Genomic DNA, 16,487 nt, shown 5'->3' with positions numbered 1-16,487 from the left:
GTTATCTTTCTGTGTGCTGTGTCTGCCATCTTGTAAACATGAAGCTTGGTAGCCCCGCATTCAAGGTGTTGCAAAAGATTGGGGATGAAAATTTTGTTCCAGGTCTCTCGCAAAAAATGGTGACCAGCTCACTGAATATCTTAGCCAGGAGACTATTTTCTTAGCTACAACCCTGGAGATGTAGATACAAAATTTGAAATTATTGTTGTAATTGTAAGGTTAGATATATCTATAACGGTTGGGAGATATCTACAGTTCTAAGACAAAATTCCCTTATTTCGCACAGGTTTTAAATTCAACGAACAGATCCATATTAAAGAGGTTTATTTATGTTATCATTAACTGTCCATTTTGCTTCAGACCAATGCAGTAAAAAAGTACTCTGATACTAATGTTTACTATTCTATAGGTTGTTGTGAGCACCCAATAATTCTTGTAATTTTAATATATTAATTTGTTTTTTGGCATTATGCATTAACCCCAAAAAGATTTAAAAAAATTATGGCAAACAGCAACATCCAAAAGGAATTTTACTTTTTGAGGAACACAAATTTTTGAAAAGGCAATATACAGCAAAATGAGTGGTGAAAGGCAAGACAGGAAAACCAGTTGTAACACTGTAGACGAGCCACTTACATGGAATATAATCTCTTCAATGCTGTGGAGTCACACTGAGTGAAGTGTGAGTGAAGTGACTTAAAGCCTGTTTTACTGGATGGAGTTTACACTGTTCAATGTAGGCTCGGGCAATGGCTTGTTAGTCATCCATGACATATATGCATTCCAAAATATTGCCACTATCTGGACAAATCCCACACGGTGCTGAATCGGAACAAATGTAAAATTCAGTGTTTGAGCAAGAGGCCATATTTTATAATTGGTAATCAGGGCATCTGCATAGCGTTCCTGGAGCATCTCCTTAATATCACACAGCCTTTTACCAGCCAGAGTCTCTGTTATCCCAAAGAAGAAACAAATCATAACTGGAGCAAAAAGGCTTTGGTCTAGAAGCATCTTCTTGAAGCCGGCAGTCTTTGCTGCTCCAGGCACAATTCTGTCAAGTGCCAGGTACCATGTTCTTAGTACAGGCCCAATTATCAGACCCACAACCCCCATGCGAGCTGTTCTGAAAAAGTCATGTTTGAGACCTTTCCGCTCAACAAACTGCTGAGTGACAACATCTCCAGCGGCAACAAGAACACCTCAAAAACATGAAGAAAACAAAAGAAAAATAAAAGAAGGGAATATTTAAGTCACAGAGCTTCATGATTAAAAAATTTGGGTCCAAGTAGTTTACCATAATTTAACATTAAGATGTCTATTAGGGCTCAGAGAGTGGTTATGAATTTTGATCGTCAGGACCAAGTTAAATGTTTGACAGGCAAAGCAGCGCACTAATGGCAACATTTATGTAAGAAGCTTGTCTTTCTCAGCAGGGATGTAAATTGCCGATTTTGGTATCACTTGTAGAGTCTAGGGCAGAATGCCAATAATTTTAGCCATCAAGGTACATGTAGTGTTGGTGGTCTGAACTGAGGCTCTTCAGCACACCTACAAATTATGTGTAAGCTTTTCCCATTGTGAACTGTGAAAGCTTAACTATACAGATAGCTTGCACATTTGCACAGCAGACATATCTGAAGCCACTCCATGAATTTCATCAGTGAAACAATAAATTAGATGAGCATATGGCTCCGTCAATTCAAAGCCCGCTCATCTCCCCTCCCCCACCCTGGGCATTTGACATTTTGTTTTTAGAAGGTGGCAAATTCCCACCATGGGGCAGCTGGTACGTGCAAAATTCCCCTTCGATGGGGTCATGAGAAAAGCGCAAATGCCCCACCCATGGGATAGCGTCAAAACGTTCTTTCGGTAGGGTCACTAAAAAACCAGGCTTTCGTTTTAAAAAAGTACCGATTTATAATCCTTTATATTTGGCTAAATTGTCAAATGACCCGCTCCCGGGCAGCCCTTTGCGAGCAACTTGTCAAATGTTCGGTGTGAAGGGGGGCGGATGAGCGGGCTTGGAAAATATTAACCTCATTCGTCATATATAATTTCCGCATTTGGTGGTGTTTATGTTTTTTTTTTTTTTTTTTTTTTTTTCGCCGTTTCATTCAACTTGTTTGATTTTTGTATCTTACCTGTTCCAATAGTTTGAGTTTTCCAGGGGTGCGTTATGAGCAGCTGTTGATACGTTGCCCAAGCTCGTGCCACAATCCTCATTCTAGACCTATGACTTCTATTTCGTTACGAAAGTCCGTCCGCCATCTTCGACAACCTCGTTCACAACGAAGAGAGAAAGCCTAGGAACAAGGTTGTAAGAAAAGAGCCTTCAATGTATGTCTCAGCGACATGCCACGATTTAAGTTAGTTGCGTTGTGTAGCAGTCATAAAGTGGCTCTACAACCAAAGAGGTCTACTCTCACTCGAAGAACATAAATACATAGCTTCAATAAGACGAAATTACACTCTTTGGCTAAATCCAAAAAAAAGAGGGAAGAGTGGAAAAATCATTACAGTATATGTTTGTAAAAGAACTGCCCAAAGCAGTAAGTTGAATGAAGGCGTGAAGTGACCTATGTGCTTGCCAACAACCAAGTTTTCCTGAGCCACTCTGGATAAACATCTTTCTTAGGACACTGCTCAGAGACATATCTCAGTTTCTTATGTATCACGATATTGGAAGTTGTTGCTGTTGTTCTTGCTGCTGTTTTTTTTTTTTTTTTTTTTACCCTAGAACAATATATAAAGCAGATCAGAAGGAAACACAAGACCAAGAAGATCATTGCAAACAAAATCTTTCACAAAAACATTGATTTATTTACATTTATTTGAAAATCCATACAAATGATACATTGTTGTTTTGGCCGCGAAGATTGGTTACAAACCATCTTGACATTTTTAATTCACTTGTATAGGACCAAACGGCATCACAAAGAAAAAAGAACGAAATTTGCGGACAATATCTTACAAGCAAATACATTTGTATTTTTAAAGAAAACTGAGCTCCTCACATTGTTGAAATAGTGATAATATCTACAGAAACATCGCTACAAAGCCCGATATATGGCACGTAGTGTTTGCCTGTCTATAGGTTCCAATATCAAGACCGAGAGGGTGCTCACATGCTTATTGGAACCTTAAAGCAACATTTTTCAATTAATATAACGGTTTTGAAGTCCTTTTTCCTTCAGATTAAGCTGATGTTATTGCAGACACTGTTTCACTGTCGGCTCCATCTACGCTGTAGGTGAGACACCTGAACAGTCGGTAAATCTTTCATACCTTTATCTATTACGTGCCTAGAATGCATGAAAACAGCATTTCAAGCTCGTTGATGCATAAAGATAGCCAGTATAAAGATTGTTTCACGTGATCTTGTAACTTAATCCGGCGGCCTGCCCCAATATAACCCGTGTGCAGTTTCTAATTTCAGGGCGGGACAGCTGAAAGAGTCAGTTCCAAACGCGTATTTGAATATTGTGGCTTTGCTCTCTTAACACGCTATCAAACACGGAGCAAATCTTTAATAGACTCGTTATAAACTCAATAATTACTAGGTGTTCTTGTACTGAATATTGTACGAAAGAAATTTTCCTGTTTGATCACAAGTGACCTCAACAATTTCCTTTTGAAAAAAAATTCAACTATTCATGCTTCATTGAATGGCGAGCCGATATGACATTTTCAGGTACAACCATAACTAGCGAAAATATAGACAGACCAAAATTATCCAAACAATAAAATGAGGCGGATTAAGAAAGTGAAAGTTGAAATTAAACAATTTCAAAATTGATTGGTTACTGATGAGTCTGATAAAAACGACCTTATATTGCCTTCGAATCTTATCTTGTTTTTTGGAGCCTTTTTTTACTATTGTAGAGCAATAGGTATAGGTCCTTAGCTGAGGTTGTCACGACAACGTCATGTCACGTATCAGTGGAAACCCACTCATGACGAATGAGGTCGAATACTCAAATCAATTCAAAAGGGTGCGTAGTTTATCTCGTAGTGGTATAAAAGATCGCTTAAATAACATTGTTATCTCAGTCGAGGGAAGCTTGCAGAAGAGCAATACTTCATCGGTGTAATTTTTGCACTTATTTTTCAAACAAGCGGACTATATAGCAGTATGAAGACCTGCAGTTTTCTTGTAACCTTTTCGCTCGCCATTGTTCTGGTGAATGCGTTTAGCACTGAAGAACATGTTAAACGCTTCTTCCGTCCAGAGCACAGACCACTTCTGCCAGCAATAACCAGCTTGCAACTCCGCGAGGATGAGTCTTACAGGGCACCCGCTCCATTGAACGACGATTCCACCAAGTGCTTAGCTCATTGTGAGCCAGAATGCAAAAAGTTGCAAGTGCCAGATTTTCTAACGGTAAATATCATTGTTCTACTATTTCGGTTTTTTCAACACGCATTTATTTTACTTAACCGCTACTGAATTGAATCTCGATATTTTTCGTGTAAGTGCCACACCTTTTTGTAAACTTCATAACTCGGACCAAAGCTGTAGCACCATAGAAAGTGTCAGCATAGATGATGTTGCACGTCACTGACCTCGTATCGTTCTTCTTTTTTCATTCTACAGAAAAACGAAAGCTTCCACAAATTTGAAGCAATGCCCATTAACTGCGTGCTGGCCTCAACAGTTGTCTTTAACAAGACTCCACTGTACAGATGCCACTTTCTTCAGCTTTACCTGTTTGACTGCTGTAGGAATTGTAATGCTGTGTACGCCAAATGCATGCTCCGAGTTGGACTTCTGAACGGAGGCCCAGAATTCTGTTACCGTGAATCGTACAAGTGCATGTGTCATTGCTTGGACAAGCACACTCCACCAGAAATCCCTCCCTTCCCTTGATGTACTACCGACAGCTGTGAGGAACTCTGTACAATTTACTGCTCGATAAACTCTTTACGGTAAAAAAACACTTTACGCCGCCGCGGATATACACAAATACGTGAATGGCGGTACATTTTTTCTGCATTTTTGTGCTATCTAGTTGTATCTCACGAAGCTTACACACCTGCATTGCTACAAATTGTTAACTGATGTGAAATAAAAGTATCAGTGAAATGAAAATGGAGTCTGAGTTATTTTGCGTGTGTTTTGCTATGTATCGAAGAGGATAAATACGAAACGCAGCCATTTTGAGAAATGAATTATTTTCCAGCTGAAAATATACGGCTACTTTCCTATCCTGTAGCCCAGTTTCCCAACAGTTCTACAGTTCCTTATTAGCATGCCGATAGCAAGTAAGGAGCCACTAAAAAAATGAATAACTGTCGAAAGAGTATTAAGCGAAACCACTCTTACGACTGTCAAGCTCACTGCCGGGTCAGCCTTAGAAAACCCACTCAAAATCGAAAAGTACTGAAATTTCCGCGAACTTTGTAATTAGAAAGTCACGCATTATTTGCTACAAATTGGGAAGCGAATAAAGGAATCAAAATCTTATTATTGTGAACCAAATAAACATTCCCTGGATATATAATGTCAGCTAAGTGGCAAAGGAAATCACTTTAAACAAATCTTTGTCCAAGTATTACAGCTAGGCAGTCATTTTATTTGGTTGGCAGTAATATTCCAGTCATGTTCCAGCAGAAGAGATCTTTTCTTCCAAACGATAAGTATTGACAACATAGACGAAATTGATAAGCGCTGTCCACGATTTTTTTTTTTTTTTTGATGTTTATTCGAGGTATATATGTGCCCATTGATGCCCAGATAACATTCATGTACAAGCTCTTGAAAACAAAAATGCTGCCCTTTAACTTCTCTTAAGAGGTTTCTGTCTCAACTAATATATCGATTTCCTGTCGCGTTCGTCGAAAAACGTTCATGCAACGGTCAGATAGATAGATAGATAGATAGATAGATAGATAGATAAACTTTATTTAAACACGATAATAATTAAAGCTGAAAGCTTGTGGGGTCGTGTATTTAAATTTAACTTTGCTACAAATTTAAAATTACGATTAAAGTGTTTAGCGAACCGCCAATTTTGGCGTCGAATATAAGTTAGTGCTTGAGACAAAACAGAAAAAATAGGAAATTAATGCAAGAAAGTCACGTAAAAAAGTCAAACAGGAAAATACTGATACAGGAAAGCTTTGTTTTTATTTATCCCAAAACTCAATGGCCTAATCTTCACGAGTTTGACTTTTAGAGAGATTACAATGGAAACATGGTAAACTTTTTCCTTTCAAAAAATATGAATAAAGTAAAAACATTTTAAAAAGTTATCAAAGCGTTCAATCAAAGGCAACATACGTGAGAATATTTTTAGCTTCATTGTTTCAACTGATATTATGTGTTGAATGCTAATATTGACGTTTTCAACAACGAATCAAAAACAAGTTACAAACAGCTCGATCATTTTGCTTGTAGCTGGCCTGGTATAAAAGCTTTGAACACACCCAATCTCATTCAGTACTATACGTAGCAGTGCTTTTCCAAACAGCGTTACGTTCTCAGTAGTGCAGGTCGTCTCAGTACCAACATGAAATTGCACTTGATTTTCTTTTTCGCTGCAGCGGTCACGGCCGCACGAGGCTACAGATCTAGAATGCTAGATGATCTTGAAAATATTTACGAGGACGAGGCGTTGGAAGCCTTAGAGGGGACGCGAGATGAAGCACTGCAGGAGAGACTCATCGATCCATTGGTGCAAGAAGACGCCGGCAGTGGCAATGACACCTGTGACTGTGATGCGGAGTGTGACAACCTTCATGTCACCAGACTGCCTCATAATGTTCGGGTGAGTACTAGTCTTGAAAGAATAAATTTTGCAGAGATTTCAATAAGCTATTTTTAATTCAGTATGTTTCGTCTCTCTGTTTTTTTTTTTGAATGCACTGAACGAGAGAATACGAGTTAACCAAACTTTAATAAATGAAACTGATCTCATGAAAATCTCATGAGGTTATTAGTATTATCAATAGAACATTGTAAAAAAACAATTAATCTCGATAGTTAGCAGGGCAGAAACGTTTAAGCTAAAAAAAAAAAAAACCAACAAATCCATTTTGTATATTCTTTCCTGTTTCCACCAATGGGAGAAATAATGTATAGGAATTTTCGCGCATTTGAGGAGAAGCTATTTCAAGTAACAGGCACAATGTATCCTTTTCTTTCTACCAGGACGTAGACAAATATCTGAGCTACGAGAACTTCCCGGTGTTGTGTCGTGATGCGTCCGCCATCTTGCTGCCACCAAAAGATGAGAACAAACCTCAGAAATCGTATATCTGTAAGCAAGTGTTCGATTGCTGCCGAAGCTGCAACCATGTGTTTTACACTTGCCTGAAAATGCCGGATAACACCTATGGGTTCTGCATGCGAGGCGCATACAAATGCATGTGTGATTGCATCGACAATAAATCATTCCAGGAACTTCCTTACAAACCGAGACCGGCAAGCTAGACGGTGGACTGGACTCGGGACGGGGACTGTGCATCGACATATATAGTTTACTTGCATATCCGGTGATGAAATTGAATTTGTAAACACGAGCGTACGTTTTCTTGTTTCCTACAACTTTTTCGTGTAATGTTGAGTACTTTAAGCTTTTGAAAATTAATTAATCGATCTGCTTTGTTGAGAGATGTACGTTTGTTGCTAAAGACAAATAAATCCATTTGAAATGAACCGCAATTTTCTCTGTTCTAATTAACTTGATCACTTCAGCTCTTACATCAATATCTGTTACTGGTTGTCAAAAAAATTGTCTTTATCTATTTTGTCTTGATTCAAATTTCGTTTTATCTCTAGAAGTGCGAAAAAGTAGAGTTTAAATTAAGTCTTCATCTCGAAAAATTTGAAAAGGAGGGTTTAATTAACTCAAAAATCGGTGCTTCAATATTTTTCCAACCGAACGCAATATTGCCATGGCTTATGGAAAACACGGAATGCTAGTACTTTTGAGGAAAGTTTCTCTTACGCCAATAGCTTGATTGCGGACAAAGAGTGAAGAGTGAGAAAAATGAAAAATGCACCTCATCATCAAGAGACCATGATTCTCATTTTCTCTTGTCATCATAGATTAATCCTTTAAAGATTACTCCTGGACGGTAGAAAATAAATGATTTATGACCTTCAAGAGAGATTGAAGTGTAATTTCTCCTAACAATATCGATACCTCGTTGAGACGAAGAGTTATGGGAATAAGCAAAATCATCAATCACTGATTGGATGGTCCCGATGTGCCACCAAACTGCTCAGAACTAAGAATAAATAAATGAATGAGAGTTAGTGAAAACAATTGATATTATATTTCGAGCTTGGAATTCCTGAAGTGTTCATTAATTCTAACGGAGTGCCACTGTTAAGCTAGTCAAGCAAATTCAGGGTGCTGAACTTTGCTAAAAAAACGAAAAAAACCTAGACTGCTGGAAAACAGCAAGCACTGATATTAGCTTATAAGCCGTGGCAAATATTTAAACTGCATGGCGGAAAGCCAGAAACGACATCCAAGATATATAGTTCCCTACCGGGGCTCGAAACACACAAAATACAGGCTTGTGAATGCATAATCACTGCACTTATCTGTATAACATGAGCTTTTTTTCAAAGAAAAATGAAATTAAGACTAATTCGGAGTAGTGGTCGCTAGCTGCAGTTCGCTGAGTTTGGCTGGATGTTTGTTAGTTAACATTTTGACGTGAATATCATGAAGATTTATTACTGTGAAAAATCTCTCAGTATGAGAAAAATAATCGCGCAATTTCGTTCAGCGGTTTAATTAAAATCTCGCAAGATTAGTCCAGCAAATATGAATTGCGCTTTCTTGCAAAAGCATTAGTGTAGAATAATCCACTGATTACCAATGGCATTGTAGCGGCTTTCTGTTGCACTTCACTGGGTTTTATTCGCGAAGTAAACAGCAAATTGGATCTTTGCTGCACGAAAGTATTTTTTAGAGCACAGAAACATTTGTTGGCATATACTGATGTATGAAATTAACAGGTTAAAAATTATAATATCTTTGTAGCGTTGTTCGTGCCCCCTTATCTTGTATCGCGCTGAGAAGCGAGGTGCAACATTTATAACGCATTTAGAATTAATTATCAGTTTTTACATGATAACCTTAAGATATTGGTGCACTCAACCGTTGTACAATCGCCATCTTAACTTTTGTAGTCGTGGTAAATGTTGTTAATGTTTTAGTTATGTACTGTAAAAGTGCAAATTCGGATCTGAAAGAACAACTAAAATAAGATGGAAATGTGCCTCAAAAGACACTGGTCATCTGTATGTTTTTGGATTTTTCTCGTACTTCTTCACTTTGTTGCAAGTAGACACGCGCAGGAAACTTTAACACTGTCTGATCAAAATACTGAAGAGGAGAACTTAAAAGTAAAGGTTAAAAAAAGTCTGAAAGCAAAAACCGATATAAAATTGCAAGACGTCAATTCATGCGACTGTAGAGACTATTGTCCCGATCCTAACAGCACAGAACTTCAGGTACGATTTCGAAAGTTTTATATTACCACGATTATTCTGATAATATTCGAGCAGTTAACTGCGTTGGACACGTTTCTGCATACTTACACATATTTTTCGATTTCATTTTTCCTTAATTAATGCATTTTTATGAAACACCTTTTTCGCAGAGACTAGTCTGGATTGAAAACCACCCACTTTTCTGCAAAGAAAGTGGAAGAATCGACATCGACAAAGAACCATACCTAGCTGGCTGTTTCTTCTTTTGTTGTCGCTCATGCAACGCGAAGTACCACGAGTGCAAGCAGACACTGCGGAGAGAGGACTGTTTGAAGGCTGCTTATGACTGTGTAGGGACATGTCTGCGTGAAAGTTCGTTGCAAATAACGATAAAAGGCTGGTAAATTTATATTGTTCATTTTATTATTGCTTCGTTTTCGGAGATGACAATATAGCGGGCCAAACTAGTAAAGCAAACCAGACAGTTACGTGAACAATCTAAGGAACCAAAATGAAAAAGTAAAAAGTAAAGACAGAACGTCTGAAAATACACCAGAAGTATTGAAACATTTTTTCATCGATTTTATGGAGTAGTGTTCTTGTGAAAAGAAGGATGAAATAAAGTACAAAGTGGTGATAAATTATTGACACAGCGACAATTAAAATGAACCATTCAGTCAGCGTAGAATATAACTCTATTGATTTGTTACATCTTGCGCGGTCTTACAAGTCCCTCGTAAAAGTTGCGAATTCCCTTTTGATAATGAATCAGCCTGTTTTCTTTTGTCACTGAACTCCACTTTAAAGTCCTTAACGTAGGCACGAAATGCTCGTATTTAACCAAATTCTTGGTAAACAAGGGCGTGACTCGCGGTATAAGAAGTCTGTAAAAACAGCTAGACTCAGTATATTTTCCGCCAAACGCCAGAGTCTTATCAGACGCCTCTAAGTAGCTTGCTCTTGATGATTTCACCGAAGTTCGATTTGCCGACAATCGTTTGATTTCTCTCACGTACGCAAGCAAAAGCAATGCTTTGCTGGTTTTTGTGTGGTCTTAGTTGAAGTCTTTTTAGGTTGACTTGGAGTCACCTTTGCTCTAGATTGATGACAAAAAAAAAATGCGTTGAATAAAGCTTCACATAGAAGTTAGCTCTTCATTGGGTAAATGGTGTAGCACCAAATGAACAGATAGTAGCTTCAAGAGAGTGCCTCGCTTTTACAGCGCATTACTTTCCATTTTACACAAGCTAACAGCAACTGATGCAGGAATAAAATCTGACGCTTAAACATAACAGGCAAGTGTAACATGTACACTTTGTTTTCAATTAATGTTTGTGCATGTTGTCCACCGTTCAGTAAAGAAATCTAAGCACGCGACACTGTGCAATATCCTTATCAATAATGAAAATTGGCATTCTTAGGGTTTGATATCAGACGGAGGCAAGTTTCATTATCAGTTTATCTTTCGAGATCATCACGTTTTCTCTGACTTTAATCAGTAATAATTATTTTGTGCAATAATCATCAAAGTTGTCACTGAAGAGTTTCTCAGTAAATGGAAAGAAAAACGCGACTGCCATCCTTAATATAAAAAGAGCACTTTGAATTCTGAAAGCCGCCCTGAAGGCAAAAAATGATAAGAAGACTGATAAAAGGCAATTCAATTAACAAACAGACTGCAGTTTTAACAACATTTTAATTAATTTGTGCTTGAACCATCATCCGCTGGTTACAGATTGTTTATGTATCGCTTCATTTGCGAATACCAAGAAATAATAAACCGTAAGTATTAACATCGAATTTTAATTCAATTTTTAAAATAGCGAGTTCAAAGTAGCAAGCTAGAAAGTGATTAATTCACAATGGTTCCACAAGTTTGTTGTTAACGGTAAAGATAGAACTTGTTACTTGAATACCACCGAGGGACCTGATTAATTCCGTACAATGCCTGAAACAAGCAACGACATCCTAGGAGATATTTTCCCTATTTTCTGTTCTTAGCCTTAATTCTCTCTCAGGGCGTTTCCCACAAGTAACTTAGTTGGTCCGTCTTAACTTAGCGAACCCCTGGGTATTCTGAAAACAACTGCGATATCGGCCGCAGGGATACCCAACTATTAATCATGGCCATTATGGGAAGTTATAATATCTACCATGGCTTAAAGTTGTAAGCAAAGACGATAGCAATTTTATTTCCTCAAATTAATATGTACTCCTAAGTTTAAATTTACATTAGCGCAGACATCAGGAGAACAGACCGAGGCAAATCATCTTTCTCTTCGGAATTTTTTGATAAATGGAGCCTATCGCAGTGGAGTAGCGGCAGTTGATCCCGCGATAGCAAAACTATCGTTTATTTGGTTGGCTTAACAAAAGGACGATCCCCCGCCTCATTTGTCCTTGGACAAACTGAACAGAAATAGCTTTTTTTCAGAAAAAAATGTCGGGCCCATTTATGGACATGGGTGACTTGGACGCCGCTTCTTCAAGGGTATGTGTGCATTACAGACCTGTTATTTTTAGCAGAAATTACGTGCGCAATACGACAGAGTTACTACATGAGACACAGGTACCCATTACAGACCTGTTTCATGTGAAACAGGACCCATTGCTGAAATACAATTTGGCTCCCGTGTTAAGCCCACTTCACAAGTTGCGAAGTAGCGGAGTAATGGAGACAATGTTGTTTTCGATCAAGGCCCCTCGTTTTACATTGAAAACAAAACAAAACTAAACAAGACAAAGAAGGAATTACACATACATCCACTCAAACGTTCTTTACCTCCAGTCTTAAGTCAACAACCAAAAGAACAAAATTGCATTTACACAATCCTTCGTTAAACCGTGTACAGAAATGTTGTAATAAATAATATAAATATTAAAAACTGGTAAATAACTAAAAGAGTTAAGATAGGGACGTTTTGTATCCCCATTCAAAGGGCTTTAATGTAAGATATTTTATCCTTTTCCCATCCAGAACTTGAAATGTCAATTGACAGCAATTTAATCTTTAGGCGTTCTCTTTTTCAGTCAGTGAATGCAAAAATCGTTGCTTGTAATTTTCATTGTCAAGAATGGCAGCGTGAATTACTGGATTGACTTTAATTCCTTATCCTAACTGACGACTTTCTCCACGCGGGAATTAGAGAAGCACGGAGAATAATTTAGAGGAGAAAGATAGAAAGATGCATCAAAAAGATTCCTTGCTGCGACAAGAGTTTTGACGCAATTTTGCAAATTTTCAAAGAAATCAAATTTTCAAATTTTTTCCTATTACAATGAATTTTCACCCACGTAATCGTTTAATCAGCCTTTGTCATTTCTCAAGAAGATCTTGTTAGGTGTTTTTAACGATAAACCACTAGTGGGTTTGTTGTCTTCCGTTTATACACGCGTTCACGCTTACACTCGGCTCCCGCAGTTTTCCGAAATCCAGGGGAATGAGGGCCCCGGGAGGGTTGATACCTACAGTTATTAACCGTTGTCAACTACTCCGCAGAATGTCCCAGTTCCTTATGTGAAGTCCACGCCAGATAAGTATTCCAAAACAATGACACGACATTAACAACCAGCACTCGGAGGTGAGCTGGAAACAAGTAGAAATTTAAGAACTGTACAGCAGGCCAGACCTTGTAGTTAACGACCATGTTTGGATAAAATTCCTCGTAAATCTTGTCGCTGATCTGTTTGATCGTCCGACGCTCGACAATTCCAACAGCTCCGTAAAATAGAACGAGAAACACCGGCGCTAAAATGCTCTGATCAACTGTCATTTTTCTCATGGCGTTTCCTGGACTTTTATGCACAAACCGCTTGTCGAGTGTCGAGTACCACACGTGGAAAATTGGACCAATCACTACAGTACCTATGGCTGCCATGCGAGCTGTCCTCACCACGTCGTGTTCTCGCAGTGGGACTTTTTCCACGTACTGTTGTGCAATAAAATCTCCTGCTCCGAGAAGAGCCCCTGCAAATAAATCCAGACCAAATTGTGATTATATTGTGCAAGTGCGCGGCTATTTGAATAGCTTCTAGCCTGTAAATGCACAGTCAGAATCGCAAAACGCGCACCATCTCCTCCCGGGGGTACTCCCTTATATGGGCTACATAGGTATGTGCGGCCCCAAAGGGTAGGGTTTTTTAGCCGTTTTGGTCATAAACGGGCTATCGACGTTAGCTGATTTTGGCCGTTTTGGTCATAAATAGGAAAGGGTTTTTGCGCTCTAGCCTTGATATGGGTATGTTTTTAAGAGAAAGCCACTTTTTCATCATTATCGAAAAGAAAATCGACAAAAAGCGTTCACAAATCATGTTTACGGTAATATAACTTTGGTCTGAACTAGGGAACTAATTATAACGCAGGTCTGAAACAGGTTTTGATTTAAGGATCAGGTCATAAATATATTTTGTAACGTTTCGCTAATGACGTTGGAATATGTCTGTCATGTATAATTCGTGTTAACTGTAGAAGTACTTTAATTAGGCGTGATTGCAGGTATGATGAATCCCTAGGGGCTATTAGGCTATTTAAGATTTTGTAAGTTATGCAAGAGCCACTCGAAGGCATCTCTTTCAACTTTGCTTTATGGTTTATTCACTACTGTAATTCCTTTATGGTGATGATGTAAACACTCGCTGTATCAATTAACGAGATGCCCGCCCCTGATGCTGTGTTCGTGTTTATTAAGATTAGTTACAAAATATTTTATAATCGTTTCAGGGTGATTAGAGTATAAATAGGGTTTCGAATTTTTGGTCTGGTCATAAATAGGATAGGGAATATCGCAGATTTTGGTCATAAATAGGGTAAGGGTTTTGGGACGTGGGCCGCACACCCCATCCTAACTTTTCTGGGAGTACCCCCCCCCCGGGCATCTCCTACCTCTCTTTCTAAACCCTCGTGTCGGCGTTCAAAATCTCCTCGCTCGTCCTCATCATTTATCGTTATGCTAGTTGGAAGAACTTAGAGATAGCTCAGGTAACGATTCAACAGGTGAAAAAATTGACTGCTGTTTGGTCACTGAGGATAGAGACTAACTGCAATATTTATGCATATTTGAAAAACATTACATAACGAAGTAGTGTAAACAACAAACTAGAGATGTAATCGTTCAATCTCTCAAAATACCGAGTTTTACATTGAGTCAAAATCACTACGTCGGCACATATGTGCATCATGGAAATCGCGGATTGTAGTCGGAAATGTCAGTTTACAGAGCGACTGGACCGGTCAAGTGTAACAAATAGAGAACATATAGCTGATTTGCATAAGATCAAAACAAAAGTAGATTATCGCACGGCAACCACCATGTACCAATGAGTTACGATCAAGTTAAAAATCTGGCCTGAAGCAGTGTTGAATGTTGTGGACAATTTAGAGTACATATGGCGCTACCGCGCAATATTCTTGATCGAAAATTATAGCTCTGAATATTTATAGATAGAACCATGGAGGAAACTTATACACAGCTGAGCCTCGCTAATTCAAACTCGGTTATTTCGAATTCTCCGGCGTTTCAAACTCAAAACCATTTCCCTTAGATTTGCCCTTCACTCATTTACTATCGGCTATTTCGAACTGTCACTATTTGGAAGTAATATTTTTCGTTCTACCTGAGAGTTCGAAATACTGGGGTTCACCTGTAAAACAGATAGTGTACGCTAAATTGCACCAAAACTGAAGCTAAGAAAAGCATTTTGATCGATCACACAAAATGTTCGCATTGGGCTCAGTAGATACGTTGCTGACTGTTGTTAAATTAAGACTGAAAATTAAGCGGACTCGAAGACTGAATAAAAGTTTGCAAAATTAGCATGAATAAAGTTGCGGGTCAAAGTCTAACCTGTAGAAATTAGTTGTGTTTTCCATGGATGGGTCTCCAGGCATCTCATGTACCATCTCCAGGCTCGTATAGGCAATCTTGACACCATTTTCACACGGTAACTTCGTTCAGATTCTCCGCCTGTCTTGCTATTACATGGACTTTTACGAGGGGGTGTTCCTGATATTATTCTGAAATGGTAATGACGTCGGTCGGATCCACATTCCTCATAGCAACACCGTCATAACTTTTCATTTGCATTATAAAACAGCGACAGATATTAATACGTCTCAGGGAAAATAGGAATATTCAGGAAAAAAATAAAGAACTCGCTTTGAGCATCGTATCACATGTACATAATACAGATCGAAGTAGGTTTTAATACTGACCTGGAAATACATGAGCTATTGAAACTGTCGGTAGAGTATGAAAGTATGATTTCGAAATACGATTGCATGAAGTTACAGTTGAAGCTAGTTGAATGTTAATTGACCTTCCGACTGGAAAATCTTATCCGGGGGAGGGTGGTTGGCGGGAAAGGGGGGAGGGGGCTCAGATAGTGTCTAAAGACACAGGGCACAGGTTTCCATATGATCACAGACGATCGCGGATCGCGGATCGCTGATCGCAAAAAGTACGCGATCATATGGAAACACACTTCTGCGATCGTCTGCGGTCGTCTGCGATCAATTGCGATCGTGCGATCATATGGAAATCAAAATTCTGCGATCTGCGATCGAAACGTATCCCGTAATATTTTGAATTCCGGCCCATGATTCAACGCTTCTTAGTAACAAAGCAACCGCTTTGTTGTAAACATGGCTGGCGTTGAACAAGGTAACGTTAGTAACGAGAAATTTATGGAGGAAGTTGTGCGATATGAGTGCGTTTACCACCGTAACAGTTAAGATTTCAAAGACAAAAACAAAAAAGGCTAACTGCTGGGAAAAAATCGAGGAGAGTTTGAATTTATCAGTGGCTGAGGCGGAGGTCAAATTCCGCAACATAAGAACTGCGTATGGTCGTTATCTGAAGCGATTTAAAACGCTACCTTCTGGATCGGGGCGAGATGCAGTGCCAAGGGAATTTCAAAAAATATTGACTAAAAGAAGAAATAAATTTGCTTGCAGCAAAATTTCCTCCTCGACGTCCGCCATGTTGTTTGCTTCGATTTTCCCGCCAGCACAACGCGCGTGTAATTTTGACAGTTC

At 38.7% G+C, this 16,487-nt stretch overlaps 5 protein-coding genes across 7 annotated transcripts; 3 read left to right on the top strand and 2 right to left on the bottom strand.

Annotated features, from left to right (window-relative positions):
• Positions 1-307: 307 nt before the first annotated feature.
• LOC110049116 (mitochondrial inner membrane protein Mpv17-like) lies at positions 308-8,235 on the bottom strand. Of its 3 annotated transcripts, none has more exons than XM_020754891.2 (3): positions 8,151-8,235; positions 2,145-2,306; positions 308-1,202 (listed from the first exon to the last, which is right to left on the bottom strand). In XM_020754891.2, exons 2-3 carry the CDS (start codon positions 2,224-2,226, stop codon positions 709-711), a joined length of 576 nt encoding a protein of 191 aa, XP_020610550.2. In that variant the 5' UTR covers positions 2,227-2,306; positions 8,151-8,235; the 3' UTR covers positions 308-708. The 3 variants fall into 3 exon arrangements, with proteins under 3 accessions (XP_020610550.2, XP_020610549.2, XP_020610548.2); XM_020754890.2 differs by lacking the exon at positions 8,151-8,235 and adding an exon at positions 2,580-2,631; XM_020754889.2 differs by lacking the exon at positions 8,151-8,235 and adding an exon at positions 2,521-2,538.
• On the top strand, positions 4,039-5,092 carry LOC110049119 (uncharacterized). Its single transcript, XM_020754895.2, has 2 exons — positions 4,039-4,384; positions 4,598-5,092. The coding sequence occupies exons 1-2, from the start codon at positions 4,136-4,138 to the stop codon at positions 4,868-4,870; spliced, it is 522 nt and encodes a 173-aa protein (XP_020610554.1). The 5' UTR covers positions 4,039-4,135; the 3' UTR covers positions 4,871-5,092.
• LOC110049118 (uncharacterized) lies at positions 6,431-7,666 on the top strand. The gene is made up of 2 exons (XM_020754894.2): positions 6,431-6,770; positions 7,154-7,666. Exons 1-2 carry the CDS (start codon positions 6,513-6,515, stop codon positions 7,433-7,435), a joined length of 540 nt encoding a protein of 179 aa, XP_020610553.1. The 5' UTR covers positions 6,431-6,512; the 3' UTR covers positions 7,436-7,666.
• Positions 8,236-9,088: 853 nt separating the features above from the next.
• On the top strand, positions 9,089-10,095 carry LOC149105917 (uncharacterized). The gene is made up of 2 exons (XM_089271720.1): positions 9,089-9,475; positions 9,625-10,095. The coding sequence occupies exons 1-2, from the start codon at positions 9,230-9,232 to the stop codon at positions 9,856-9,858; spliced, it is 480 nt and encodes a 159-aa protein (XP_089127846.1). The 5' UTR covers positions 9,089-9,229; the 3' UTR covers positions 9,859-10,095.
• A 1,036-nt stretch (positions 10,096-11,131) lies between these two features.
• LOC110049117 (mitochondrial inner membrane protein Mpv17-like) lies at positions 11,132-15,782 on the bottom strand. The gene is made up of 3 exons (XM_089271716.1): positions 15,666-15,782; positions 15,298-15,467; positions 11,132-13,421 (listed from the first exon to the last, which is right to left on the bottom strand). The coding sequence occupies exons 1-3, from the start codon at positions 15,731-15,733 to the stop codon at positions 12,943-12,945; spliced, it is 717 nt and encodes a 238-aa protein (XP_089127842.1). The 5' UTR covers positions 15,734-15,782; the 3' UTR covers positions 11,132-12,942.
• Positions 15,783-16,487: the final 705 nt, after the last annotated feature.

This window comes from Orbicella faveolata, unplaced genomic scaffold (genome assembly GCF_042242905.1).
Source record: "Orbicella faveolata isolate gen_17 unplaced genomic scaffold, um_ofav_v1 contig_34, whole genome shotgun sequence".
Classification (NCBI taxonomy): Eukaryota; Metazoa; Cnidaria; class Anthozoa; order Scleractinia; family Merulinidae; genus Orbicella; species Orbicella faveolata.
The sequence above is the reverse complement of the archived record's forward strand: the minus strand, read 5'-3'. Positions and strand labels throughout refer to the sequence as shown.

Excerpts from the sequence above, each read along its gene's own strand:
- LOC110049116 (XM_020754891.2), bottom strand. The coding sequence starts at position 2,226 with ATGAGGATTGTGGCACGAGCTTGGGCAACGTATCAACAGCTGCTCATA. Across the intron at positions 1,203-2,144 it reads AACTCAAACTATTGGAACAG|GTGTTCTTGTTGCCGCTGGA; the intron begins GTAAGATACAAA and ends CATGTTTTTGAG.
- LOC110049119 (XM_020754895.2), top strand. The coding sequence starts at position 4,136 with ATGAAGACCTGCAGTTTTCTTGTAACCTTTTCGCTCGCCATTGTTCTG. Across the intron at positions 4,385-4,597 it reads AAGTGCCAGATTTTCTAACG|AAAAACGAAAGCTTCCACAA; the intron begins GTAAATATCATT and ends TTCATTCTACAG.
- LOC110049118 (XM_020754894.2), top strand. The coding sequence starts at position 6,513 with ATGAAATTGCACTTGATTTTCTTTTTCGCTGCAGCGGTCACGGCCGCA. Across the intron at positions 6,771-7,153 it reads GACTGCCTCATAATGTTCGG|GACGTAGACAAATATCTGAG; the intron begins GTGAGTACTAGT and ends TCTTTCTACCAG.
- LOC149105917 (XM_089271720.1), top strand. The coding sequence starts at position 9,230 with ATGGAAATGTGCCTCAAAAGACACTGGTCATCTGTATGTTTTTGGATT. Across the intron at positions 9,476-9,624 it reads CTAACAGCACAGAACTTCAG|AGACTAGTCTGGATTGAAAA; the intron begins GTACGATTTCGA and ends CCTTTTTCGCAG.
- LOC110049117 (XM_089271716.1), bottom strand. The coding sequence starts at position 15,733 with ATGCAATCGTATTTCGAAATCATACTTTCATACTCTACCGACAGTTTC. Across the intron at positions 15,468-15,665 it reads AATAGCTCATGTATTTCCAG|AATAATATCAGGAACACCCC; the intron begins GTCAGTATTAAA and ends TTACCATTTCAG. Across the intron at positions 13,422-15,297 it reads AACACAACTAATTTCTACAG|GGGCTCTTCTCGGAGCAGGA; the intron begins GTTAGACTTTGA and ends ATTTATTTGCAG.